General features: G+C 43.5%; 1 protein-coding gene across 1 annotated transcript in view; it reads right to left on the reverse strand.

The window, feature by feature from the left end:
- Window positions 1-20,908, reverse strand: part of tmem38a (transmembrane protein 38A) — a 51,807-nt gene extending 30,899 nt beyond the window's left edge. The window contains exon 1 of the mRNA XM_078198026.1: window positions 20,111-20,908. Coding sequence (XP_078054152.1) covers window positions 20,111-20,234 — 124 coding nt within the window. The 5' untranslated portion in view covers window positions 20,235-20,908. The remainder of the gene's footprint in view (window positions 1-20,110) is intronic.
- Between the last annotated feature and the right edge of the window lie 6,574 nt (window positions 20,909-27,482).

The following is a 27,482-nucleotide window of genomic DNA, read 5'->3' on the forward strand; positions in this document are numbered from 1 at the left end:
TTCCTCATCTTGAAAAGTGAAACAATTTACACTGTTGCCTGGTCTCCTCTTACTACCCTGCCCTGAACTCTCCCCCCCAATCCCATGTCTGCCCTGAACTCTCCCCACCAATCCCATGTCCGCCCTGAACTCTCCCCAGCAATCCCATGTCCGCCCTGAACTCTCCCCACCAATCCCATGTCCGCCCTGAACTCTCCCCACCAATCCCATGTCCGCCCTGAACTCGCCCCACCAATCGCATGTCCACCCTGAACTCTCCCCACCAATCCCATGTCCGCCCTGAACTCTCCCCACCAATCCCATGTCCACCCTGAACTCTCCCCCCCAATCCCATGTCTGCCCTGAACTCTCCCCACCAATCCCATGTCCGCCCTGAACTCCCCACCCCCCCCCAATCCCATGTCCACCATGAACTCTCCCCATCAATCCCATGTCTGCCCTGAACTCTCCCCACCAATCCCATGTCCGCCCTGAACTCTCCCCCCTAATCCCATGTCCACCATGAACTCTCCCCATCAATCCCATGTCTGTCCTGAACTCTCCCCACCAATCCCATGTCCACCATGAACTCTCCCCACCAATCCCATGTCCACCATGAACTCTCCCCATCAATCCCATGTCTGCCCTGAACTCTCCCCATCAATCCCATGTCTGCCCTGAACTCTCCCCATCAATCCCATGTCTGCCCTGAACTCTCCCCACCAATCTCATGTCTGCTCTGAACTCTCCCCACCAATCCCATGTCTGCCCTGAACTCTCCCCACCAATCCCATGTCTGCTCTGAACTCTCCCCCCCAATCCCATGTCCACCATGAACTCTCCCCACCAATCCCATGTCTGCCCTGAACTCTCGCCACCAATCCCATGTCCGCCCTGAACTCTCCCCACCAATCCCATGTCTGCCCTGAACTCTCCCCCCCAATCCCATGTCCACCATGAACTCTCCCCATCAATCCCATGTCTGCCCTGAACTCTCCCCATCAATCCCATGTCCGCCCTGAACTCTCCCCCCCCAGTCCCATGTCCGCCCTGAACTCTCCCCACCAATCCCATGTCTTCCCTGAACTCTCCCCACCAATCCCATGTCTTCCCTGAACTCTCCCCGCCAATCCCATGTCTTCCCTGAACTCTCCCCACCAATCCCATGTCTTCCCTGAACCCTCCCCACCAATCCCATGTCTTCCCTGAACTCTCCCCACCAATCCCATGTCTTCCCTGAACTCTCCCCACCAATCCCATGTCCAGCATTTACCCCATCCCTTTGTGGCTCAGGTCTTCACCAGGCTGATTTACATGAGCTGTGCACTTGTTCCCCACCGAGCCCAACTATTTATCTCATAATTACCCTTCTTCAACTCAATGTCTGCTGACTATCAGTGGCCGTCAAGTTGTTATAATGTAACAAGTTGAAGCAATTTCCTCTTTTGGAGGCTTTAAATTCACCTAATCAGTTAGAGGCAGCACAGTGGTGATTGGGGAGTCAAGATTGGTGACAGAGTAAATAGAACATAGAACAGTACAGCACAGAACAGGCCCTTCGGCATATATGTGAAAGCTGACTCCATGGAGCTTTCGCCTGTTCCTCCCTCAGCCTAGTGATGACAACCATTCCTAACATTCAGACTGTTTCTGACAGTACCCTAGCTAAAGTCATGATTTGTACTCTCTCTAAATTCAACCACAGTGCAATATCCCACCTTGTCCCACTTGGCCTCTCCATTGTGTTTGATACTTTATCCTCCTCTACATCTGTGACCTTTCTCTGTGTTATTGCCCGGGTATGTTCCTTCCCTCCCTATTTAACACATTTCTCATCGTGCTTCTCCTCCTGTTTCTACAGATATTCAAGGGTGCCCAGGCTCTATCTTTGCTCCCTTCCTTTCTTTATTTACATGAAAGTCCATGGAGTCAGCTTTCACATATATGCCGACATTTACTCTGTCACCAATCTTGACTCCTCAATCACCACTGTGCTGCCTCTAACTGATGAGGTCAATTTAAAGCCTCCAAAAGAGGAAATTGCTTCAACTTGTTCAATTATAACAACTTGACGGCCAAAAAACTGAAACCTTCCTGTTTGGCTCAAATATCTTAGTCTCTGACTCCTTCCCTCTCTCTTTGGCAACTTCCTCAGCTATAACCCAACAGTGAACAACCTCAGTTTCCTATTTACTCTCAACTGTCAGACTGCACATCTTAGACATTACCAACATTGTCCATTTCTGCCTCAGCAACATTGCCTATCTTCACACATTCATTACAACAAAGAACAAAAGAACAAAGAACAAAGAACCTAAAGAATCAATTACTACAACACTCTCTCTCATGAACATGTGAACATGACCCTCTCAAATTCTGACCTCTTTAAATTGCAACATACCCATACTCTAGTCTTCACAACAGAGGATACCAGTAACATCCCAGAGGCAGCTATAAATCAGGAAATGGAAAGGAGGGAGGAATGCGGGAAAATTAGTCACCAGAAAAGTGGTACTTAGTAAACTGTTGGGAGCTGCGGGCTGATAAGAGCTCGGGTCCTGATGGACTTCATCCTAAGGTCTTTAAAAAAGTGAGACAGTTGACGCATTGGCTTTAATTTCCCAAAACTCCCTAGATTCAAGGAAGGTCCCATTAGGTTGGGAGATAACAAATGTTATTCAAAATTATTCAAAAAGGGAGGGAGACAGAAAGCAGGAAACTGTATATCTTAGACATCAGGTAACTTAAAACTTGTAGGGAAAATGTAGAAGCTATTATTAAAGAAGTTATAGTAGAACCACTTGGATAAGCTCAAGGTAATGAGGCAGAGTCAACATGGTTTTGTGAAAGAGAAATCATGTTTAACCAATTATTGGAGTTATTTGAGGAGGTAACCTGTGTTGTGAATGAAGGGGAACTGGTGGATGTACTGTGTTTAGACTTCCAGAAGGCATTTGATATGGTGTCACATCAAAGGTTATTGGGGAAAATAAAAACTTGTGTTATGGGGGGTACCGTATTGGCATGGATAGAAGATTGGCTGGCTAACTGGAAGCAGTGAGTAGACTTAACTGAGTCTTTCTCAGGTTTGGCAAGATGTCATAAGTGGTGTGCCAGAGGTATTGGTCAGTGCTGGGACCTCAACTGTTTCTAATTTATTTAATGGTTTGGATGAAGGGATTGAAAGGATGGTTGCCAAATTTGCTGATGTCACAAAGATAAATAGGCAAGTAAGTTGTGAAGCGAACATAAAAGAGGCCTCCTTCTGCACTGTGGGGATTATATGATTCTATGATAAAGAGGCTACAAAAAGATATAGATAGGTTAAGTGTGTGGCAAATTTCTGGAAAATGGAATATAATGTGGGAAAATGTGAAATTGTCCAATATTGCAGGAAGAATAAAAGTGAAACTTATTTTCTAAATGGTGAGAGATTGCAGAGCTCTGAGGTGCAGAGGGATCTGGGTGTCCTAGTACGTGAATCACAGAAGTATACAAGTATAGCAAGTAATTGGGAAAGCTAATAGAATGTCAACATTTATTTCAAGAGCAACTGAATACAAAGGTAGGGAGGAAATGCTTCATTTGTATAGGGCACTAGTAAGACCACATTTGGAGTGTTGTGTACAGTACTGATCACCTTATTCAAGGAAGGATGTAAACATGTTGCATGCAATATAGAGAAGATTTACCAGAATAATACCTGGAATGCAGGGGTTGTCTTATGAGGAAAGATTACACAGGCTAGGCTTCTAACCTTTGGAGTTTAGAAAGGTAAGAGGTGACATGATTGAAACCTTTAAGATCCTGACAGGGTGGGTGTGGAGAGGATGTTTCCTCTTGTGGGAGAATATAGAACTAAGGGTCACTGTTTAAAAATAAGAGATCGTTCATTTAAAATGGAGGTGAAGCAAAATGTTTTCCCTCAGAGGGTCATGAGTCTTTGGAAATATCTTTGAATATTTTTAAGGCAGAGGTGGATACATTCTTGGTAAACAAGAGGGCAATAGATTATCAGGGGGGAGCAGGACGCAGATTTGAGGTTACTATCAGATCTGCAATGATCTTATTAAATAGTAGAGCAGGCCTGAGGGGATGAATAGCCTTCTCCTGCTCCTTGTTCAAATGTTAATCTGCACTTTAACCAACACTAAATCCCCATTCTGCTCACCTATCGTCCCTTAGAATCATAGAATCCCTACAGTGCAGAAGGAAGCCAATCGGCCCATCGGGTCTGCACCGACCACAATCCCATCCAGGCCCTATCCCCATGTATTTACCCTAACTAGTCCCCCTGACACTAAGACAATTTAGCATGGCCAATCCACCTAACCCACACATCTTTGGACTGTGGGAGGAAACCGGAGCACCTGGAGGAAACCCACGCAGACACGGGGAGAATGTGCAAACTCCACACAAACAGTGACCCGAGGCCACAATTGAACCCAAGTACCTGGCGCTGTGAGGCAGAAGTGCTAACCACTTGTCACCGTGCCACCCCTTCCCTCACCAACATCCATTGACTCAATATACTGATTTTAAATTCCTTGTCCCCATCCAGAAGTCTCTATGTTACATGTGCCTCCATATCTCTCCAAACTCACCAAACTAATTTAAATCTGTATCCCTGCATATATGCTAGACTGCTCCTGGCTAAATATTCCTTAGCATTTGAGAAAACTTTTGCTAGAGAAATCTCTTAATAATTTGTCACAACATTGGAATACAGTATTCATATGAAAGCAAGTTGCAAAGTGCAATACAGAGACATGTTAGAAATCTGAGGTGTTGATTTGTTGGAAACATATTAGAAACACGTATGTAAGAGGCATTTCTGGGAGAATTCTTGTGAGAAATTTGGTAAATGTGAGCGTGTGATGTCAGAATTTAACGGGAGTGTGGGGGAATGCACCATACCCCTCATTGCAATACTGTGCCACTCTCCACTGCAGCATTCCCTGAAGTACCACGGCCCTCACGAGAATACTTAGATACACAGATACACATCTTTATGTTATGGCGTCCATACACATTTCTTATATCTTAGTTATATTGAGCAATATAGCATATCAGTATTATACTTGGTGTGAGTATTATCACAGTGTAGCATATCGAAGAGTTGTGCAATGAGAGGCGAGGTATCAGAATTATAGTGAGAGATATGATCCATCATACGAAGACCCAGTTTTCATCAGAAAATCAAGGTGAGATATATCATTTGCAAAGAATAGAGTTGTTTTAAAAGGTTCCATTCGATGTTAGAATGTTCGCAGGTTAGAATGTACTGAATTCCCATTTAATACTTGTTATTTGAATGTTAAATCTCTACCCAGCACATGGGTATTTCCTTCAAAGGGTTAAATGTCCATCAGAGTCTTGTTACTAATAAACAAATATATTCTCAATTGATTCTAATGGATCTCAATGTACTCAAAGTTGAGGAGTTAATCTTCCAAAGCAGCTGCTCAGTTTGGTCCACCACAGAATGATGAGGTTGCAGTTCATGTGTAAGAGATACTGGGATTCTCAAAATATCGTGATATGATCCCCCTCGCCCTCCACCCTCGCCACGTCCAACAGGCTATCACCTGTTATAAGCCTTCATCCAACTCGTCATCATGTCAGGCTGAACATACAAACCATAAACAACACAAACCTGGTTTATATGAGGGCCAAAAACTGAGATGCTATGCAGTGAGATATATCCATTTAGCAAACTCAGTGAAACAAACTTAATATATATGGATATAGTGTTTAAAAGATTTAATAAAATGTGGGTCGTTTTAACCTAAATGGCCAGATAGGAACCAATTGACTTCCATGAAGTGTGAAATTGTGCAGGTGTAAAGTCAGTATTAAATCCCAATCCCATCACTTTCTGAACAGATGGATTGTTTAATTGCTAGTGTCAAAATACAAGTTTGGAATAAAACTGTTAACACTTCCAGTGCGCCTGCTCTGTAATGTTTGGATAAATAGAGTCTATCTGAAAGAAGGTATTTCAGTTTGTAAGAAAGCAATAGTTTAAAATGTTTTATTTTTACTGAATTTACAAATCTGGTTTGAATGATTATGTTCATTGATGCACGAATATACACCACAATGGAAGGGAGATTGAATCAAGCACATTGAATGCAACCAGCATCAGATGGGAACCAGAGGGGGACAGGGTGGCAGGTGCCAGTCTGAGGGACATTACTGATAAATTTTAAATTTTATGAAAAAGCATCAACTTTTATTGTTATGTTTCTAGTGCTAATTACCAGATATTTAAGTCATTTTCACTGGATATCATGCTGGGAATTTTAACTACTTTGTCCAGTACCATAACCGCAGTTCTGAAGAGGAATCTTATTGGACTCAAAATGTTAACTCTGTTTCTCTTCCAAATGTGCTGCCAGACCGGTTGAGTTTTTCCAACACTTCCTGTTTTGATACCATAACCACTAGACTGCCATACCTATGGCTGTTCCTACTGTACATAACCAGAGGGGCAAATTTTCATTGGAAGTTGGTTTGAATTGAGCACAGTTTATAAAAAAGAGTCAATGTCAGTCTTGCATGCACCTTTAAAGTCATGATAGAGTTTATCCCATAGCAAAAATAGTTTTCCAGCTTTGTTCTGATGAAAAATCATTGGCCTGAACTATCAATTCTTGTTACTGTCTTCACAGATGCTGCCTGACCTCTTTAGTACTTCCAGCATTTTTTATTTGTATATTAAATGTCCTCTTCTGCACTGTGGGGAATCTATGATTCTGTGAATAGCTTTCTTCTGTGCTGTAACCATTCTATGATTATCAAACTGAAGAATTTTCTTTTAATATGAAAGAGTTGAAGCCCCTGGACTCTGGATAGAAGCTGCACAAGACTTTCCATATTGTGGCTTTCCCCAAAAACCACATCTAACACTTCATTTTAAAATCTACGCTATAAACTTTACATAACACACATCTACCGTCAAAGTTGCCAGTAGGCAAAGAGAGATATATATACGTAAGATGCAATTTTGATCTCACTGGCCTGTTCCTAAACCTTTTGCGACACGCTCCATTTTAACGGCCGACTTTGACTTTTAAAATCTCAATAAACACTGGGACACCGTTGCCTGATGTCACAGCTGCAGTAACTGCTCTTACTGGGACTTTCTTCATCATAAACACAGTATAACTATTTCTTCTAATTTCTCATTTTACCGGATATGTTTATTTGATCCTAGGGGGTGGCACGGCAGCACAGTGGTTAGCATCAGGGACCCGGGTTCGATTCCTGGCTTGGGTCACTGTCTGTATGGAGTTTGCACATTCTCCCCATGTCTGAGTGGGTTTCCTCTGGGTGCTCCGGTTTCCTCCCACAGTCTGAAAGAAGTGCTGGTTAGGTGCATTGGCCATGCTAAATTCACCCTCAGTGTACCCGAACAGGCGCCGGAGTGTGGCGACTAGGGGATTTTCACAGAAACTTCATGGCAGTGTTAATGTAAGCCTACTTGTGACACTAATAAAAAAAACTTTAAACTTATAAACTCTGCCTGGTTCATTGCTTAGCCCAAGCTAAAAAGCCTGCTTACGTGTGTGTCATCTGAGCCTCCGAACATTTCAAATACCTGAATTATCACTCCTCTCCCCACTCCAACACATACAAACTTAATTCCTCCAGTAATAGTTCTCTAATTCCATTCAGGATGTCTCCTCTTGTACCTTAGAATCAAAACTAGGGGAATCATCACTGCTGTTATTTCCTGAACCTGCTCCAAATACAAAATTGCACACAATCCAAACTCATTTTCAACATTGAGGAGTTTTTAATGTTAATCACAATCAGTAGACGAGGAAGACAAGACACTGCTTTGACTTCAAATCATAAAAGACACAGTACAGAAGGAGGCCATTCAATCCATTGTGTTATGCAGGCCCTTTGAAAGAGCAATACAATTAGTCCTATTCTGCTGTTTCTCCACAGAACTGAAGTCTCCTCCTTTTTGTGATAAATGTGAGGTGATTCATTTTGGTAGGACTAATTTAAATGTGGATTACAGGGTCAAAGGTAGGGTTCTGAAGACTGTGGAGGAACAGAGAGATCTTGGGGTTCATATCCACAGATCTCTAAAGGTTGCCACTCAAGTGGATAGAGCTGTGAAGAAGGCCTATAGTGTGTTAGCTTTTATTAACAGGGGGTTGGAGTTTAAGAGCCGTGGGGTTATGCTGCAACTGTACAGGACCTTGGTGAGACCGCATTTGGAATATTGCGTGCAGTTCTGGTCACCTCACTATAAGAAGGATGTGGAAGCGCTGGAAAGAGTGCAGAGGAGATTTACCAGGATGCTGCCTGGTTTGGAGTGTCGGTCTTATGAGGAAAGGTTGAGGGAGCTGGGGCTGTTCTCTCTGGAGCGGAGGAGATTGAGGGGAGACTTAATAGAGGTTTATAAAATGATGAAGGGGATAGATCGAGTGAACGTTCAAAGACTATTTCCTCGGGTGGATGGAGCTATTACAAGGGGGCATAACTATAGGGTTCATGGTGGGAGATATAGGAAGGATATCAGAGGTAGGTTCTTCACGCAGAGAGTGGTTGGGGTGTGGAATGGACTGCCTGCAGTGATAGTGGAGTCAGACACTTTAGGAACATTTAAGCGGTTATTGGATAGGCACATGGAGCACACCAGGATGGTAGGGAGTGGGATAGCTTGATCTTGGTTTCAGATGAAGGTCGGCACAACATCGTGGGCCGAAGGGCCTGTTCTGTGCTGTAATGTTCTATGTTCTATGTACAGTAATTTCTTCTGGACTTTGGTGTGTTTCTCTGTGTCCACAAGTGAATGTGCACAAAGGAATGTAGGAAAACAATGACATTCTAATACTTTAGTGAAACACATTATCTGGAACTGTTGCACCCATGTGTACCATCTACAGCCATGAAAATCATAGAAATAGAATCATAGAAACCCTACAGTGCAGAAAGAGGCCATTCGGCCCATCGAGTCTGCACCGACCACAATCCCACCCAGGCCCTACCCCCATATCCCTACATATTTTACCTGCTAATCCCTCTAATCTACGCATCCCAGGACACTCAGGGGCAATTTTAGTATGGCCAATCAACCTAACCCGCACATCTTTGGACTGTGGGAGGAAACCGGAGCACCCGGAGGAAACCCACGCAGACACGAGGAGAATGTGCAAACTCCACACTGACAGTGACCCAAGCCGGGAATCGAACCCAGGTCCCTGGAGCTGTGAAGCAGCAGTGCTAACCACTGTGCTACCGTGTCGCCTGAAAACTGCTTGTTGGTGACATAAGATTGTGTTTCCAGGGAGCGTACTGAATGGTTTGATTCCATCCTGTTCTGTTTTGTGCAATAAAGAACAAAGAACAATACAGCACAGGAACAGGCCCTTCGGCCCTCCAAACCTGCGCCGCTCATGTGCCCACTAGACCATTCTTTTGTATCCCTCTATTCCCAGTCTGTTCATGTGGTTATCTAGATAAGTCTTAAATGATCCCAGTGTGTCCGCCTCAATCACCTTGCTTGGGAGTGCATTCCAGGCCCCCACCACCCTCTGTGTAAAATACATCCCCCTGACATCTGTGTTGAACCTTGCCCCCCTCACCTTGAACCCGTGACCCCTTGTGTTTGTCACCTCCGACCTGGGAAAAAGCTTCCCACTGTTCACTCTATCTATGCCCTTCATAATTTTATACACCTCTATTAGGTCGCCCCTCATCCTCCGTCTTTCCAGGGAGAACAACCCCAGTTTACCTAATCTCTCCTCATAGCTAAGACCCTCCATACCAGGCAACATCCTGGTAAACCTTCTCTGTACTCTCTCCAAAGCCTCCACGTCCTTCTGATAGTGTGGTGACCAGAACTGGACGCAGTATTCCAAATGTGGCCTAACCATCGTCCTATACAGCTGTAACATCATATGCCAACTTTTATATTCTATGCCCCGTCCAATAAAGGCAAGCATGCCATATGCCTTCTTCACCACCCTCTCCACCTGTGCTGCCACCTTTAAAGATCTGTGGACTTTTACACCCAAGTCCCTCTGTGTGTCTATACTCCTAATGGTTCTGCCATTTATTGTATAGCTCCCCCTTACATTAGATCTACCAAAATGCATCACTTCGCATTTATCTGGATTAAATTCCATCTGCCATTTCTCCGCCCAATGTTCCAGCCTATCTATATCCTGCTGTATTCTCTGACAATGTTCATCACTATCCGCAACTCCAGCAATCTTCGTGTCATCCGCAAACTTACTGATCACACCAGCTACATCTTCCTCCAAATTATTTATATATATCACAAACAGCAGAGGTCCCAGTACAGAGCCCTGCGGAACTCCACTAGTCACAGACCTCCAACCGGAAAAAGACCCCTCCACTGCTACCCTCTGTCTTCTATGGCTAAGATGTGGAGATGCCGGCGTTGGACTGGGGTAAACACAGTAAGAAGTTTAACAACACTGGATTCTGACTTAGAGGTTTATTTGGTAGCAAAAGCCACACAAGCTTTCGGAGCTCTTAGCCCCTTCTTCAGGTGAGTCTTCTTATTCTATGGCTAAGCCAGTTCTCCACCCATCTAGCTAGCTCACCTTTTATCCCGTGAGATTTAACCTTTTGCACCAGCCTGCCATGAGGGACCTTGTCAAACGCTTTACTAAAATCCATATAGACGACATCCACAGCGCTTCCTTCGTCAATCGTTTTTGTCACCTCCTCAAAAAACTCAACCAAATTTGTGGTGCATGACCTCCCTCGTACAAAACCATGCTGTCTAACGCTAATGAGATTATTCAGTTCTAAATGCGCATATATCCTATCTCTAAGAATCTTCTCCAACAACTTCCCTACCACGGACGTCAAGCTCACCGGCCTATAATTACCCGGGTTATCCTTGCTACCCTTCTTAAATAATGGGACCACATTTGCTATCCTCCAACCCTCTGGGACCTCATCTGTGTCCAGTGAAGAGACAAAGATTTCTGTTAGAGGCCCAGCAATTGCATCTCTCACCTCCCTGAGGAGTCTAGGATAGATGCCATCCAGCCCTGGGGATTTGTCTCTCTTAACGTTTCCTAAAAAACCTAACACTTCCTCCCTTGTAATTGAGATGTTTTCTAACGGGTCAACACATCTCTCTGAGACACTACCAGTCAACATGTCCCTCTCCTTTGTGAATACTGATGCAAAGTATTCATTTGGGATCTTTCCTACTTCCTTTGGTTCTAAGCATAATTCCCCTCCTTTGTCCCTGAGAGGTCCGATTCTTTCCCTAACAACCCCCTTGTTCCTAACGTATGTATAAAATGCCTTAGGATTCTCCTTAATCCTGTCTGCCAAGGACATTTCGTGACCCCTTTTTGCCCTTCTGACTCCCTGTTTGAGTTATTTTCTACTTTCTCTGTATTCCTCCAGTGCTCCATCTTTTTTTAGCTGCCTGGACCTCATGTATGCCTCTTTTTTCTTTTTGATTAGACCCACAATTTCACTGGTTATCCACAGCTCCCGAATCCTACCTTTCCTATCCTTCCTCTTTACAGGCACAGGCCTGTCCTGCAGTCCTATCAACTGCTCCTTAAAAGACTCCCACATGCCAGATGTGGATTTACCCTCGAACAGCCTCTCCCAATCAACAGCCACCAAATCCTGCCTAATCCGGCTGTAGTTAGCCTTCCCCCAATTCAGCACCTTACCCATAGGACAACACTCATCTTTTTCCATTACTATCCTAAAGTTTACAGAATTGTGGTCACTATTTGCCACATGTTGCCCTACTGCAACTTTGATGATCTGACTGGGCTCATTCCCCAGTACTAGGTCCAGTATAGCCCCCTCTCTAGTTAGACTGTCAACATATTGTTCCAAAGAGCCTTCCTGTACGCATTTTATAAATTCTTCCCCGTTCAGGCCCCCAGCCCTAAGCAATTTCCAGTCTATGTGAGGGAAATTAAAGTCTCCCACTACAACAACCCTATTTTTTCTGCACCTGTCCAGAATCTCCTTACATATCCGTTCCTCAACTTCCCGTGGGCTGTTGAGAGGCCTGTAGTATACCCCCAGCATAGTGACTGCGCCCTTCCTGTTTCTGAGCTCCACCCACAGTGACTCGTCACCTGACCCTTCCATATTGTCCACCCTCTGTACCGCTGTAATATGCTCCCTATGCTCCCTAAAAGTTCCCTATGCTCCCCAAAGTTCCACCTTTAAGATCAATTTCACCTCTTACTGGACTATTAACAAAACATTCTGATGCAGGGGACAAAGGAGGGGAGAATGAGAGATAAACACTCACTTGTTCTCCCACATAACATCAGAAAACAAGGATTCACATTAGCTTGCTCCTTCTGTGGGCCGTGAACAGCCTGCTGGTCATGGATTCTACCCAGCCATTTTATCCCTTCAGTGGCAATTCTGCTGAAACTTAATCCCCAGAACTCTTAGAATGTCTATCCAGCCACACTTCCACTGTTCGGCCATGATCAGCTTCCTTCTAAACAATCCTGCCCCTATAGAAATGCCATTGTGTTCATTGGAATATTTGATCCGTCTGTACTTGTACTATGGCCTTACGTCCTACCTCAATTAGATATTTATCCATTTCTCTTTTGAGACAATAGACACAATATTTACTGCTTTCCTGCTCTTTATATCTAATATAAAAGTGAATGCTGGAAATCTGAAATACAAACAGAAAATGTTGGATAAACTCTGTAGGTCTGGCAGCAACTGTGGAGAGAGAAACAGAGTTAACATTGAGTTAACATTCAGTCATACAGACTCGAAACATTAACTCTGTTTCTCTCTCCACAGATGCTTGCCAAACCAGACCTGCTGAATTTATCCAGCAGTTTGTGTTTTTATTCTGCTCTGTAAATCCACAAAATCACAATTGGTAATTACAGATGAGGAAGGCCCATTTTATCCATTCATCTCTCTTACACTTCAGCCCTCAATAACTTCAGTGGACAAAACTCCATTCATAAGGTTTTTAAGAATGCAACTTCTACACAGAAACTGACTTCCAAGTTCCCAATAACCAGTAGTTGTGAAGTTTTTTTTTATTCATTCGTAGGACATGGGTGTCGCTGGCTGGCCAGCATTTATTGCCCATCTCTCGTTGCCCAAGGGCAGTTGAGAGTCAACCACATTGCGGTGGCTCTGGAGTCACATGTAGGCCAGAGCAGGTAAGGACGGCAGATTTCCTTCCCTAAAGGACATTAGTGAACAGATGGGTTTTTCCAACAATCAACAATGGCTTTATGGTCATCAGTAGATTCTTAATTCCAGATATTTTTAATTGAATTTAAATTCCACCACCTGCCATGGCGGGATTCGAACTTGGGTCCTCGAACATTAGCTGAGTTTCTCGATTAACAGTCCAGCGATAATACCACTAGGCCATCGTCTCTCCTAAGTATAAAATCTTCTTGAATGAACAATTGAGAGACAACGATCAAAATCATCCTGATTATAAAATTTAGAATTAAGGGCAACTCATTACCATTACCTTTAAGTCTCTCTCTCTCAACTTTTCCACACCCTGACAGTGCATAGGTCAGACTTTGGCTGTTTCTTTTGCTAATTATTGCTGGAACAAGTCACTAGTCTGTCGCCAGGACATTATAGCTTGAGGGGAACTATAGCACATCAAGCACAGCCACACTCACACACACAAACTAAGGGGCAATTTAGCATGGCCAATCCACCTAACCTGCACAACTTTGGACTGTGGGAAGAAACTAGAGCACCTGGTGAAACCCACGCAGACACAGGCAAACTCCACAGACAGTTAGCCAAGGCCAGAATTGAACCCGGGACCCTAGAATGGTGACGCAGCTGTGCCAACCACTGCATCACCATGTGGTCCACTGTCCTTTACACAGTACTCAAGTACAAAGTTTAGTCGTGACTTTAGCCTTCACTCTGAGTCAAAGATCACAGGTGATATTTAATGGAGGTGACGGGGTGTCATTGCCAGTTGAAGAGACAATGAGAGTTCCACATCACCGCTTTTGGGGAAGTCCTGTCAAATTTGGTGGCAATCAGGTACTTAACTGGGCAGTGGTTGGATCAAGGGCCCTAAGGCAGAAACCCTGCCCCTGTGAACTAATGGCTGTGTACTGTTTGGGGAAATGGTGGTTGCTGCCATCAAAACTATCAACAGAAGATCCAGGCCACAGGTGAGCAATGACAGCATGGTGATCACAGAGGAGTGGGGTAGGGCTGGTCACAGAAAGGGCAGTCTGTGACTCTCAGCCAGCTTCCCCTTTCTCAATTCCAGGCATGAGTGCCTTTATAAGCACCCCCTCCCCATCTTGGAAACCTGAAAACAACCTGTTTGGGCTTCCAGCTTGGTAAGTTCCCTGCCCACCATCGGGTGATTCTCTGCAGTGAGATGAGGCCCTCAGGTGGGCATTAATTACCCATTTAGGGGCCTTCATTGGTGGCGGGGCAGATAGTCCATCCATGAGCCTTCCCATCACAGATTTAATTGAGGCACAGGAGGTGGCACAGTGGTTAGCACTGCTGCCTCACAATGCCAGGGACCCCAGGTTCGATTCCAGCCTGGATGGCTGTGTGGAGTTTGTTCGTTGACCCTGTGTTTACATGGGTTTTCCAGTTTCCTCCCATAGTCCAAAGATGTGCAGGTTAGGTGGATTGGCTGTGCCAAATTGTCTAAAGTGGGTAGGTTAGATGGATTAGCCACAGTGATTGTGCGGGGTTACAGAGATGGGGGAGGGGTGGTGGTGGGTGGGAGGAGAGGAGAAACTGGATAAGACACTCTGTCAGAGAGTCGGTGCAGACTAGATGGACCAAATGGCCACCTCTGCACTGGAGGTATTCTATGAGGTCCCCTCTGCTATACTTCTGCCTGATTAAATATTCCGCCTCCGCTCACCTTGGGAGAGTTTAATTCCACACCACCAAAGTGCACCTGATGAGTTTAAAACCAATTTAAAGTTCTGAGCACATAGTGCTCTGTGAAGTGCAGTGCTGAGGGAATCCTGTGCTATCAGAAATGCATCACCATAACAGACTAACTGAACATTGCTGGGGGGGTTGGGGGGAGTCTTGCTGTGCACAATTTGCCTACTGTTTTTGCTGCAGATGTGTGAGGTGCAATAAAAATGCAACTTCTTTCCCATTTGAAACGAAACACAAATCTCCTCTAAATGTTTCCAAGCTGACTGGTCCCTGCAACCTTCAGCAGCTTAGTAATAATTAAAATGTTATGACCTCATTGATTTAGCAACAAACTATGCTGCAGCCTTATATCAGATCACTACAATGCTCTGCCCATCCCCAAGTACATTTTCCCACCCACGTTCAGCCACCTCCTCCAACACGCTTCATCTGATGTAAAACTCATACAATTAAAGAGGTTGTCTCATCAGGCACTAAGTGGGGAGATTTTGAAAGCACTGACTTATTACTAGTTGTTTGAAGATTTAAGATGAGGCTGAGCACTAGTGAATCTCATTTGTACAGAACAGCTGTATAAATATCAGAAAAGGCTGGGGCAGAAATTAGTTACATGCTCTAGTGTAAATTCAGTGTTGATGCCACAGCTTTATCAGTTAATTTCAACTGTTTGTCTGACAGTGTTGAACATTATCATCTTTAAGAAAGATAATACAGACAATGGTTCACACCGTGTAGACCTTATGCACCCAACATAGCTGGATTTTGACTTGCACTGTGAACTGCACCAAGAGATATCCTGTTGCAAAGCTGATCCAGATGGAATGGAGATTTGAGTGAGTTTTACTTGGGTTGTAGATGGACAGGTACATTGGAGGTTGGAGTCATGATCCCCACTGGTTAGAATGATAATGGGAGTTAAATTTGAACAACAAAGCCAAGGACAATGGACAAAGATTAAGACATACAAACAAGTGTTGACAGAAACCAAGACAATTTATCAAACCAAGAACGGGTGTCAGGCGACTAAATACATTTTTCAAAAAACACAATCTGGGAAAAGATAAGGAAAGAAAGTTCTAAAATGTGCTAGAGTTCACTTCAACCTTTAAAATTACACAATGAGAGATGAAAAATCAAGAGGGCTAGAAAAGGAATGGACTGTTATACCAATGTAGTGCTGTTTTAGATTCACTATAGAGTATAGATTCAGTATAGCTGTATATTTATTTGCTCGGTGACAGGATATTCTTGTGAGATATGAAGGAATGCATTCAAAGATTCAAGAACTGAGGCTAAAAATAGGGCGGCAAACAGATGCCGTGTCGTATGGCTTGTGTTACAGAGGGAAAACGTGAGATGATGGGCACAGGTTGGATTTGAAGATACGAGACAACGCTAGTTGGTTAATGCTGCTTGCTAGCACTCAAATAGACATTAAAAAACATAGAACATAGAACAGTACAGCACAGAACAGGCCCTTCGGCCCACGATGTTGTGCCGAGCTTTATCTGAAACCAAGATCAAGCTATCCCACTCCCTATCATCATGATGTGCTCCATGTGCCTATCTAATAACCGCTTAAATGTTCCTAAAGTGTCTGACTCCACTATCACTGCAGGCAGTCCATTCCACACCCCAACCACTCTGAGTAAAGAACCTACCTCGGACATCCTTCCTATATCTCCCACCATGAACCCTATAGTTATGCCCCCTTGTAATAGCTCCATGCACCCGAGGAAATAGTCTTTGAACGTTCACTCTATCTATCCCCTTCATCATTTTATAAACCTCTATTAAGTCTCCCCTCAACCTCCTCTGCTCCAGAGAGAACAGCCCTAGCTCCCTCAACCTTTCCTCATAAGACCTACCAACCAAACCAGGCAGCATCCTGGTAAATCTCCTTTGCACTCTTTCCAGCGCTTCCACATCCTTCTTATAGTGAGGTGACCAGAACTGCACACAATATTCCAAATATGGTCTCACCAAGGTCCTGTACAGTTGCAGCATAACCCCACGGCTCTTAAACCCCAACCCTCTGTTAATAAAGGCTAACACACTATAGGCCTTCTTCACAGCTCTATCCACTTGAGTGGCAACCTTCAGAGATTTGTGGATATGGACCCCAAGATCTCTCTGTTCCTTCACAGTCTTCAGAACCCTACCTTTGACCCTGTAATCCACATTTAAATTTGTCCTACCAAAATGAATCACCTCACATTTATCAGGGTTAAACTCCATCTGCCATTTTTCAGCCCAGCTTTGCATCCTATCTATGTCTCTTTGCAGTCTACAACAGCCCTCCACCTCATCCACTACTCCACCAATCTTGGTGTCATCAGCAAAGTTACTGTTCCACCCTTCAGCCCCCTCCTCTAAGTCATTAATAAAAATCATAAATAGCAGAGGACCAAGCACTGATCCCTGTGGCACTCCGCTAGCAACCTACCTCCAGTCCGAAAATTTTACATCCACCACCACTCTCTGTCTTCGATCAGATAGCCAGTTACCTATCCAATCGGCCAATTTTCCCTCTATCCCACACCTCCTTACTTTCATCATAAGCTGACCATGGGGGACCTTATCAAACGCCTTACTAAAATCCATGTATATGACATCAACTGCCCTACCTTCATCAACACACTTAGTTACCTCCTCAAAAAATTCAATCAAATTTGTGAGGTATGACTTGCCCTTCACGAATCCGTGCTGATTATCCCGGATTAATCCGCATCTTTCTAAATGGTCGTAAATCCCATCTCATATCTATCTATCTAAAGGAAGACTAATCTATCTAAAGGAAGTGCTTTCTTTAAGGAAACTGGGAAAGGAGACCTATTTTCATCCAGTTGTCTACCTGCTTGTTACAGAAGAACAACAACAGGACTGTCACTGTCACTAACTCCATTTAGGTAGATATAGATTTAAAGAATCATTCATCGCGTCAGGTCTGTGCTGGGCCTTTGAATTTTGCCTAGTCCCACATCCCTATTTTTCATTTGTAATGCTGTAAGTTCCATATCCACGAGTACCTCTCCAGCAACTTTTTAAAATTATTTAAGGAATCAACTTCCAAAACCTTTTCAGGTACAGCATTAGGATTCAGCATGCAGGAAGAGTAGTGGCTGTGTTACAAGACTGTGTTATCCAGAGGCCTAGACTAACAGTCTGGAGATTTGAGTTCAAATCCTACCATGAAACTGGAAAATGTAAATTAAATAAATCCAGTGCCAGTAATAGTGATACTCCATATTCATTAATATAGTTTCCTTAGGGAACCAAATCTGCCGGCATTACTTGGCCTTAATGTAATCCAGACCCATAACAATGTTTGACTCAGAACTGTCCTCTGAAGTGGTAAAGCAAGCACACAGTTGTCTGAAGGATGGGCAATAAATGCTGCCCTTGGCAGTGAATCCAACATTCCATGAATAATAATTTTTTTTTTAAGTTTCTGCATGAAAAAAATTCCATTCATCTCTGTCCAGACAATTATCCAAATTCAGCATCTATTAGTTATTGCTCCAATCGCCAGATGGACTTCTTTACTCTTTACTTCATCAAAATCTCTCATTGAAAATCTTTATTGGGTAACCTCTTAACCTGAATCCAGGAGAACAGTCCCAACTTTTCCAAATGTCTCTTCATACTTGAAGTCCCTGATTGCTGGTAACATCCTGGTAAAGCTCCTCTCTGCACTTCCTATTGCCTCCGCATCTTTCCTGAAGTGTGATGCCCAGAATTGTCCCCAATACTCCAGCTGAGTCTTAACCAGTGATTTATAATGTTCTGGTACGATCTGTTAGCTTTTACATTCTGTTCCCCTATTTATAAACCAAATAATCCATATGCCATTTTCACCACTTTATTAATTTGCCACATTATTTTTAAGAATTTGTAGACACAGACATCTGCTCACCTACGCGTTAAAAATGTTATTTGTAGTCTTTCTATATCAGTTCTCCAGAAATATATCACTTTACACTTAAGGAGACAAAAAGAATCGTTGGTAAACAAAGAAAGAAGAAAATAAATGTTTTAAAACGTTTAAAATAAAGGAAAGGAGGACTTGTACTGATCCTGGAGATGTTTCAGTTCCAGAACAATGATGGACCACAGGCTCGGAGCTGCATTCCTCTACACAACTCTGCTGTGCTGACATGGAAGACCAAGAAGGAAAACGAGATCATTGTATCACGCACGCCTCTATTGGCACTGACACCTAGTGACCTTGCAGCAGCGGATTCACCAGCTCTGTCAGATGGGATGTGACCTGGACAGCTTCGACATTGGCGGGCACGATCCTTAAACCAACTGCCCAGATCAGAGGATGTGGGTCTCTCATATATCGATAGTGCTGTTCTTCAAAGAGATGTGCGAATTCATTGTTATTTAATACCCTGCCTCACAGCAGCTAACATTCCAATCTCTGACCAGAAACACTCAGCTGGGCATTACAGTGCATTTTCTCTTTCAGTTTCCGAAACTATCTGAGCCTTTTATTTTCCTTTTTAGTTGGAAATTGTCCGGTTGTGAGATATATGTGAAAGTCAAGTTTCTTGTATCTATATTAAGATTAGCTGCGAGCCTTCATTGCCACTACTGGGAATGAGCAGGTATCATCCAGACAGCTGCAGCTATTCTGGGACATTACTATTTATTCTCTCCTCTTTTGACACATCAGGAGATTCCTGAAGATTCTCACCCCCTTCCCCTCCATATGTGTCACAAATATCCCCATCTAATGATAATTTTATTGCGTTTTTTTAAAAGTAGGATGAATAAAATATACTTGATTTAATCAATTTAAATAGCTAACTCTGTCGATCACTGAGATGAACTTAGAGTAACATGCCTCATTGTAAATAGTCGCATGGAGATAATCCCATTCAGGAAGTGTAAAGGGACAGAGTGCTGTCCTGGACCCGCGTCCGGCTGGTGTTCTCTATTTCTGGGACTAAAGCTCGTCTTCCTCACGACCTGGTGTGGTTCTGATCAACAACAGTCTAAATATCTCGGTACAGAGCCACGCGTTAAGGCCCATCCTTTTTAGATTCAGGTAAAAACGCCCCATGCATTGAGAAACACAGCCGAATTCTACACAGTATCCCGGTCACAGTGAATCCACCCCCCCCCCCCCCCCCGCCATCAAACACACACACACAATGTCTTCAATACAGCAGCAATGAGAATGAAATACACAGACCTGGTTCGTATTTCAGGTAGAGAATTGACACGATGTAATAAGCCAAGTCAAACAGCGGGAACATGGACATCTTTGAAAAATAAAGAGCGACTTCGCTCAGGTTCAGCACCGCCAGGATATCCATACTGAGGGATTTCGGAGTCTGCAGCTTCTGCCTGGGATTCCGATAGGTGCTTTGGCCAGTTGGCTCCAAGTCTCCAGTTCCTTGTCTCTCTCTGATGTCTCTGTCTTTCTCTCTCCCTCTATCTCTATAATCTATCTATCTGCCTTTCCCCTGCTGCGGTTGACAGTGTAACTGCCCCAACCCAGCCCCCTGAGCTATCACAAATAAGCCCCTGACGTCACCCACACAGCACACAATTGCACAGCTTAACGTCTGATCCAAGCCAATCAGGGAGTGAGTGTAACTGCAGCCTCCCCAGAAATAAACACACACGCCAGGCCCTAAAAAGGCAGCCGAGGAAGCAGTCAGTCAGTCATCCACCCACAACACAGTCAGAAGGCAGGCTTGAAACGTTCCCCACACAACATGATCAATGGTGATATCTGATCTAAAGTGTCATCAGGACAGGCTGGTCCCGGGGTGAAGCAGAAAGCAGCAGCAGCCTGTCTTAACTCCTTTCAACCCGAATCCAAAATCCATTTTGGGGAGCAAAGCACCTGGTGAACCTGCTGGAAATCTGAAATAAAAGCAGAAAATGCTGCGAATACTCAGCAGGTCAGGCAGCATCTGTGGAGAGTGAAGCGAGAGGTAATGTTTTAGGTGGATGGTCATTCAGATCAGAACTCCCTCTCTCTGGAAGATCACCAAGGTCGCAGCGGTACATTGAGAGAGCCATGAAATAACTCCCGGAGGAGTCAAAAAATGCAAATCCTCCAAACTAGATACACCCACCTTCACACAAATCTGTAATGTGCATGCACAAAAACACATTTCCTGAAATATGAACTCACCTATTCTCCCTGCTGCTAACTGACCTGTGGAACCTTTCCAGCATTTTCTGTTTTTGATCATATTAAAAATAAGCACAACTCTCCTGCTTATATTGAATAACATAAAATGTAGTAAAGAACTTGTATTTCTATAGCACTTTTCAGATCATCAGCCTCCCCCAAAGCACTTTATGGCCAGTGAAGTCACTTTTGTTTTTTATGTGGGCGTCGCTGGCTAGACCAGCATTTTTTGCCCATCCCTCATTGCCCTTGAGATGATGGTGGTGAGTTAATGTAGGAAAGGCAGCAGCCAATTTGCACACAGCAACATTATACAAATAGTAGAGATAAAGAGGCAGAAAATCTGTTGTGGTTGGATTAATGGGATAAATATTAGCAAACCTTACTGATGTGTTTGGAATGTATAGACAATGGAGGAAGCCATTCAGCCCATGAGCCTGTTACACTATTCAATTAGATCACAGCTGATCTATATCTTAACTCCACATACCTGCCTTAGTTCCATATCTCTAATAGGCTTATCCAACAAAATTGATCTCTCAGTTTTGAACTTTTGAATTGACTCAACAACATGTTCCAGATTTGCGCTCCCCCTGGTGTGAAGTGCTTCCTGACAACATGCTTGAATGATCCAGTTTAAATTTAAGGTTATGTTGACTAGTTCTGGACTCACCCACCAGGGGGAATAATCTCTATCTATCATACTAACTCCTTTCAAAATTTCAACTAGATCATCCTTTGATGCGAAAGAGCACAAGTTTAGTCTACATAACCAGTCTTCGTAGTTTGTCTCTTTTAGCCCCAATATCATTCTTGTCAATTTGAGCTGCATCCTCTCCAATACAATATTCCTCATGAATGGTGCCCAGAATGCCAAATGGGATCTAACTAGAGCTTAACATATCTTCCATCCTCTTGTGTTCGCAGACGACACAAAGTTTGCAGATGACACAAAGATAAGTGGAAAAGTGAATCGTGTGGAGGGCGTAGAAGATCTGCAGAGAGATTTGGACAGGCTGAGTGAGTGGGCGAGGATCTGGCAGATGGAGTATAACGTTAACAAATGCGAGGTTATTCACTTTGGAAGAAATAATAGCAAATTGGATTATTATCTAAATGGGAAGAAATTACAACATGCTGCTGTGCAGAGGGACCTGGTAGAGGTGGAGAGATTCTTTCCACTTAGAAAGGAAACTAGAACTAGAGGGCACAGCCTCAAAATAAAGGGGATTCAGTTTAGGACAGAGTTGAGGAGGAACTTCTTCTCTCAGAGGGTGGTGAATCTCTGGAATTCTCTGCCCACTGAAGTGGTGGAGGCTACCTCGTTGAATAGGTTTAAATCACGGATAGATGGATTCCTGATCGGTAAGGGAATTAGGGGTTATAGGGATCAGCCATGATCTTATTGAATGGCGGGGCAGGCTCGAGGGGCTAGATGGCCTACTCCTGCTCCTATTTCTTATGTTCCAGAGTTGAAGACCAACATTCTATTAATGTTTAATTATTTGGTACCTGCTTTAAATGTAGGGCAGCACAGTGGCTAGCACTGCTACCTCACAGTGCCAGGGACCCGGGTTCAATTCCCGGCTTGGATCACTGTCTGTGCAGAGTCTGAACATTCTCCCTGTAAGAAGGCTGACAGGAGTTTAAATAAAGACTTTTTAAATTGTGAAGAGACTTGAAAAAATGACTTGGACAAGACTGCTTCCTCTGATTGTGCATAAATCACAAAAAGCTAGCATGCAAGTTCAACAGGTAAAAGGGAAGGCAAATGGAATGTTAGCCTTTATTTCAAAGAGAGTGGAGTCTAAAAATAGGGGAATCTTGTTAAAACTATACAAGGCACTCATTAGACCACACCTGGAATACTGTGAACAGTTTTGGTCTAAGGAAAGATGCACTGACATTGGAGTCAGTCCAGGGAAGGTTCACTGGGTTGATCCTAGATATGGAATGATTTTCTTATGAGGAGAGGTTAAGTAGGATGGGCTCATTGGAATTTAGGAAAATGAGAGGCAACCTTATCTTGACATTTAGATTCTCAAAGGTTCTCAGGGTAGATGCTGAGAGATTGTTTTCTCTTCTGGGAGAGTATAGGACCATAATCTCAGAGTAAGAGGTCATCCCTTAAGACAGAGATGAAAAGGAATTTCTTCTCTCACAGGGTAGTGAATCTGTGGAATTCTTTACCGCAGAGGCTGGGATGTTAAATATGTTCAAGGCTGTGATGGACAGATTTTTAATCAGTAAGGGAATCAAGGGTTATGGGGATAAGGTGGGAAAGTGGAATTGAGGATTATCACATCAGATCAGTGATGATCTCATTGAATGGTGGAGCAGACTCAATGGCCGGAATTCTCCGATGTTGGAGATGCCTCTACTGCCAGTGAGAAGGGAGCATTTGGCGTTCAGCCAAATCTCCACTCACCGGAGAATCCCAGCTGCGGATGAAGTTGGAGAATCCCAGCCAATGGACCAAATGGCCTACCTCTGCTCCAATGTCTAATGGTCTATAGTGTAACAAGTGGTGAGCAGTTTCAAATTATTGTTAACAGAGTGAGAGAGCATCAAACATACAAATATAAGAAAGGTGGCCAAGGAAGACCAACCGGAGCATCATGTCTGTCCAGTGAAACAAAACAGCCTCATGTTCTTTCACACTGTTGGTCAAATTTCCTTCAGTTATGCAAAGTAACTCATTAAAAAAACTAGGCTACTTGCAGAACTGTCCAGGAATTTAATCTGTACCATGGCAATCCTGAAGGGTTGACAATGCCAGGTGCAATGTACTTACTAACTACACTGAGATGGCAAGAGCACATTCCTGTTTTAAGAGCTGATGTGAAAAATCCAGTATGCAAGTCTCCAGTCTAGGCTGGATATGGGCTAGGGTCCATGGGGAAATCAGGCGTGGCAGGAGTTTGGCCTCAGTAAGTATCACTCAATTGTTAGCCAGCTGTGACTCAGTAAGTACCACTCATACCTTTGATTCAGAAGGCCCTGGATTCAGTACATAAATTAGGTCAATACTCCAGTGCAGGATTGAGGGGACACTGATTTGATCTCATTTGATTTGATTTATTATTGTCACGTGTATTAGTATACAGTGAAAAGTATTGTTTCTTGCGCGCTATACAGACAAAACATTCATAGAGAAGGAAAGGAGAGAGTGCAGAATGTAGTGTTACAGTCATAGCTTGGGTGTAGAGAAAGACCAATTTAATGCAAGGTAGGTCCATTCAAAAGTCTGATGGCAGCGGGAAGAAGCTATTCTTGAGTCGGTTGGTACGTGACCTCAGACTTTTAGATCTTTTTTCTCGATGGAAGAAGGTGGAAGAGAGAATGTCCGGGGTGCGTGTGGTCCTTAATAATGCTGGCTGCTTTTCCGAGGCAGCAGGAAGTGTAGACAGTGCCGCCGCAGATGATGCCTTTTTGGATGAGATGTTAAACCAAGTCTCACCTGTATAGAAAAGATCCAATGGCAAGAACAAGAAGATCTCCTGGGTGTCCCAGCCAATATTTATCCTTCTAGCAACATCACTAAAAATATCACACAAATTGACTGCTGCTTTACCTGCATTTCAACAATGAGTACAGTTCAAAATTACTTCATTGGTTGTAAGGTGCCTTTAGAAATTCTGAGAAAGGTGACATATGAATGTAATTATTTTGTTTTCTTTATCTGGAGGAGATGTAGCAGCTGAGATTAAAATCTACACTGCAGCAAGTGGGTAACCTGGGTGAGAAGAATGGCAGTGGGGAACAAAAGAACAGCAGCCTCAGGAAATGGAGAACGGGAGGAATGGATTGTTTTCGATCAGGTGTGGAACTTTATCAACAAATATGATGGTCCTGGATTTTTGTCTTCATGCTGGAGGAAGATTAGAGTGGTACATCTGCCCACTACCCAGACACAACCCAGGTCCTGATTGGAGCTCCAACAATAGCTGTAACCAGGGTAAGTTCAGAGGCTCCTGCAGAGATGTCCTGGAGCTGAGATGACTGACCCCCCACAACCACAACCATCTTCCTATGTACCAGGTATGACTCCAACCATACCTGCCCAAGCTTCCTGCCTCAGCCTCTCCTGCGCTTACTAATATCGGATGGGATAATGTCTAAATCCAAGTTGTGATAACCCACTTTCAGAAGGGGGTGACCAGTTCTTTTACTACATCTCTACATCCCTCTGCTCCCCTCCCCTTCCCTCACCCCCCAAGGAGTTCTTTCAGTCTATCAAGAGAAGTTCAATGACTTCACCAGAATCTGCTTTCCTTGATTATCCCTGCAAGGATCTTTATACAAAGCAGAAAGATGAGATATTTGCAACATTTCTGTTACAATCTAATTTCTCAAGACAATAAGTTGCACAATGAAAATTTGCAAGTATAAGTTGTGACTATGCAAAATCTCCAAAATTATTATATATATATAACAAGAAAAGGGAATGGTACCACAGAGGACTGGCAGAATGCTAATGTGATTCCTTTATTTAAAAAGGGAGATAGAACAAATCCAGGGAAGTATGGATCACAAACTTCACATGGATAGTAGAAAGATAATGAAATACTCACTCACAAATGTAGCAGACAATTGGAAACCAAAAGTAAAATAAAGAGTAGTCAGTGGATGCTAAAAGAAAACATTATGCCTGACAATCCTTATTGAATTCTTTGAAGAAGTAATAATAAGGGTAGATGAAAGTAATGTAGTAGATTTAATATATTTAGATTTTGAAAAGGCCTTCTATAAGTAAATTTTTAATAAGGTTAGAGTATTGTTATGATCTCAGTAGAGACCAGTAACATTTTTGGATTTTCTTTTAGAATTCATAGCCAGCACGGTGACACAGTGGTTAGCACTGCTGCCTCACAGCACCAGGGACCCAGGTTCAAATCCAGCCTTGGGTGACTGTGTGGAGTTTGCACATTGTTCCTGTGTCTGCGTGGGTTTCTTCCAGGTACTCCGGTTTCTTCCCATAGTCCAGCTTATCTAGACAGCTATACTTATCTAGACAGCTATACTTATCTAGACAGCTATATGAACGGAGTGGGAATGGAGGGATACAAAAGAGTGGTCTAGTTTGGACCAGGGAGCGGCGCGGGCTAATTGTTCCTTGTTTCTCGTTTCAAGGCTTCATTCTATGATCATCTTGCTGGTGCCAGTACAGAGCGAGACTGCGGATAGTTGGGAACCTGTCTCGGGGGCAGGGAATTCATATGGTGTTCGTGGAAGTGGAAATGACTAGGGTTGGGAAGCATTTTCCGATCAGGGCCATTGTGATCTCCTGGACTCGTTTCGATCGCCTCAGGGGGTCGGAGAGGAATTTCCCAGATTTTTTTTTCCCCATATTGGCCCTGGGGTTTTTCACTCTGGGTTTTCGCCTCTCCCTGGAGATCACATGGTCTGGATTGGGGGGGTGGGGGTGAGTTAATAGGTTGTAATGAACAAAGCATCGTAGCTGTGAGGGACAGCTCGGTGGATAGGATATTGGTATGTAGATAGGCTGGAAAATTGGGCGGGGATCCTGGATTCAGGATTCAATCCTGGACCGGGGAGCGGCGCGGGCTTGGAGGGCCGAAGGGCCTGTTCCTGTGCTGTATTGTTCTTTGTTCTTTGTTCTTTGTTCCAAAGATGTGAAGGTTAGCTGGATTGGCCATACTAAATTGCTCCTTCGTGTCCCAAATGTGTCAGTTAGAGGGATTAGTGTGGTAAATACACGGGGTTATGGGAAAAGGCCTGGGTGGAATGCTCTGTTGGAGAGTCAGTACAGACTCAATGGACCGAATGGCCTCCTTCTGAATTGTAGGGATTCCATGATTCTATGAAAAGACTGAAGCCACAAGGTTTATGCTTTAAATAAAATAACTTTACCATATAAAAATCAAAGAACATTAACAATAATGACTACATTCTATCTTAAATAGTCAATTATGGTAAATATAGTCAAATGTAATTAACATAATTACTTATACGGCAAATCAAATGTCATAACTCCACTTTCGTTCTACACCCATTAGACTTACAACCCAAAACTCTCAAATCATACTTACCAACAATTGGAAGAATAACCACGTAGTCTAAATGGTTAATGATTCATGACAAGCTGAGATTTCTCGGGTCTTCCATTTACTTCTGGCAAGTTTGTCCCTCTAAATCTCCTCCAACCATCCGACGGTTGAAAACTCTTTTCAATGTAGGTGTCTGTGGCTTCTTAAGCATAGCTACCTCAGTACAGAACTCTCCTGGTTACAGTATTCTTTAATTCTGGAGTTACATTTCTAAAACTCTTTTTCTTTCTCTCCTCAGCTTGGCTATACTCAAAATGCAACTCATTGTTAGCAGAGTCCTTCTGTTAGCAAGTGTTTAACTCTGTTAGCCAACACCGAGAATCCTGCTTCATCTAAACTCCTGAACT

The sequence above is a fragment of the Mustelus asterias genome, chromosome 26 (assembly GCF_964213995.1).
Source record: "Mustelus asterias chromosome 26, sMusAst1.hap1.1, whole genome shotgun sequence".
Taxonomy (NCBI): domain Eukaryota; kingdom Metazoa; phylum Chordata; class Chondrichthyes; order Carcharhiniformes; family Triakidae; genus Mustelus; species Mustelus asterias.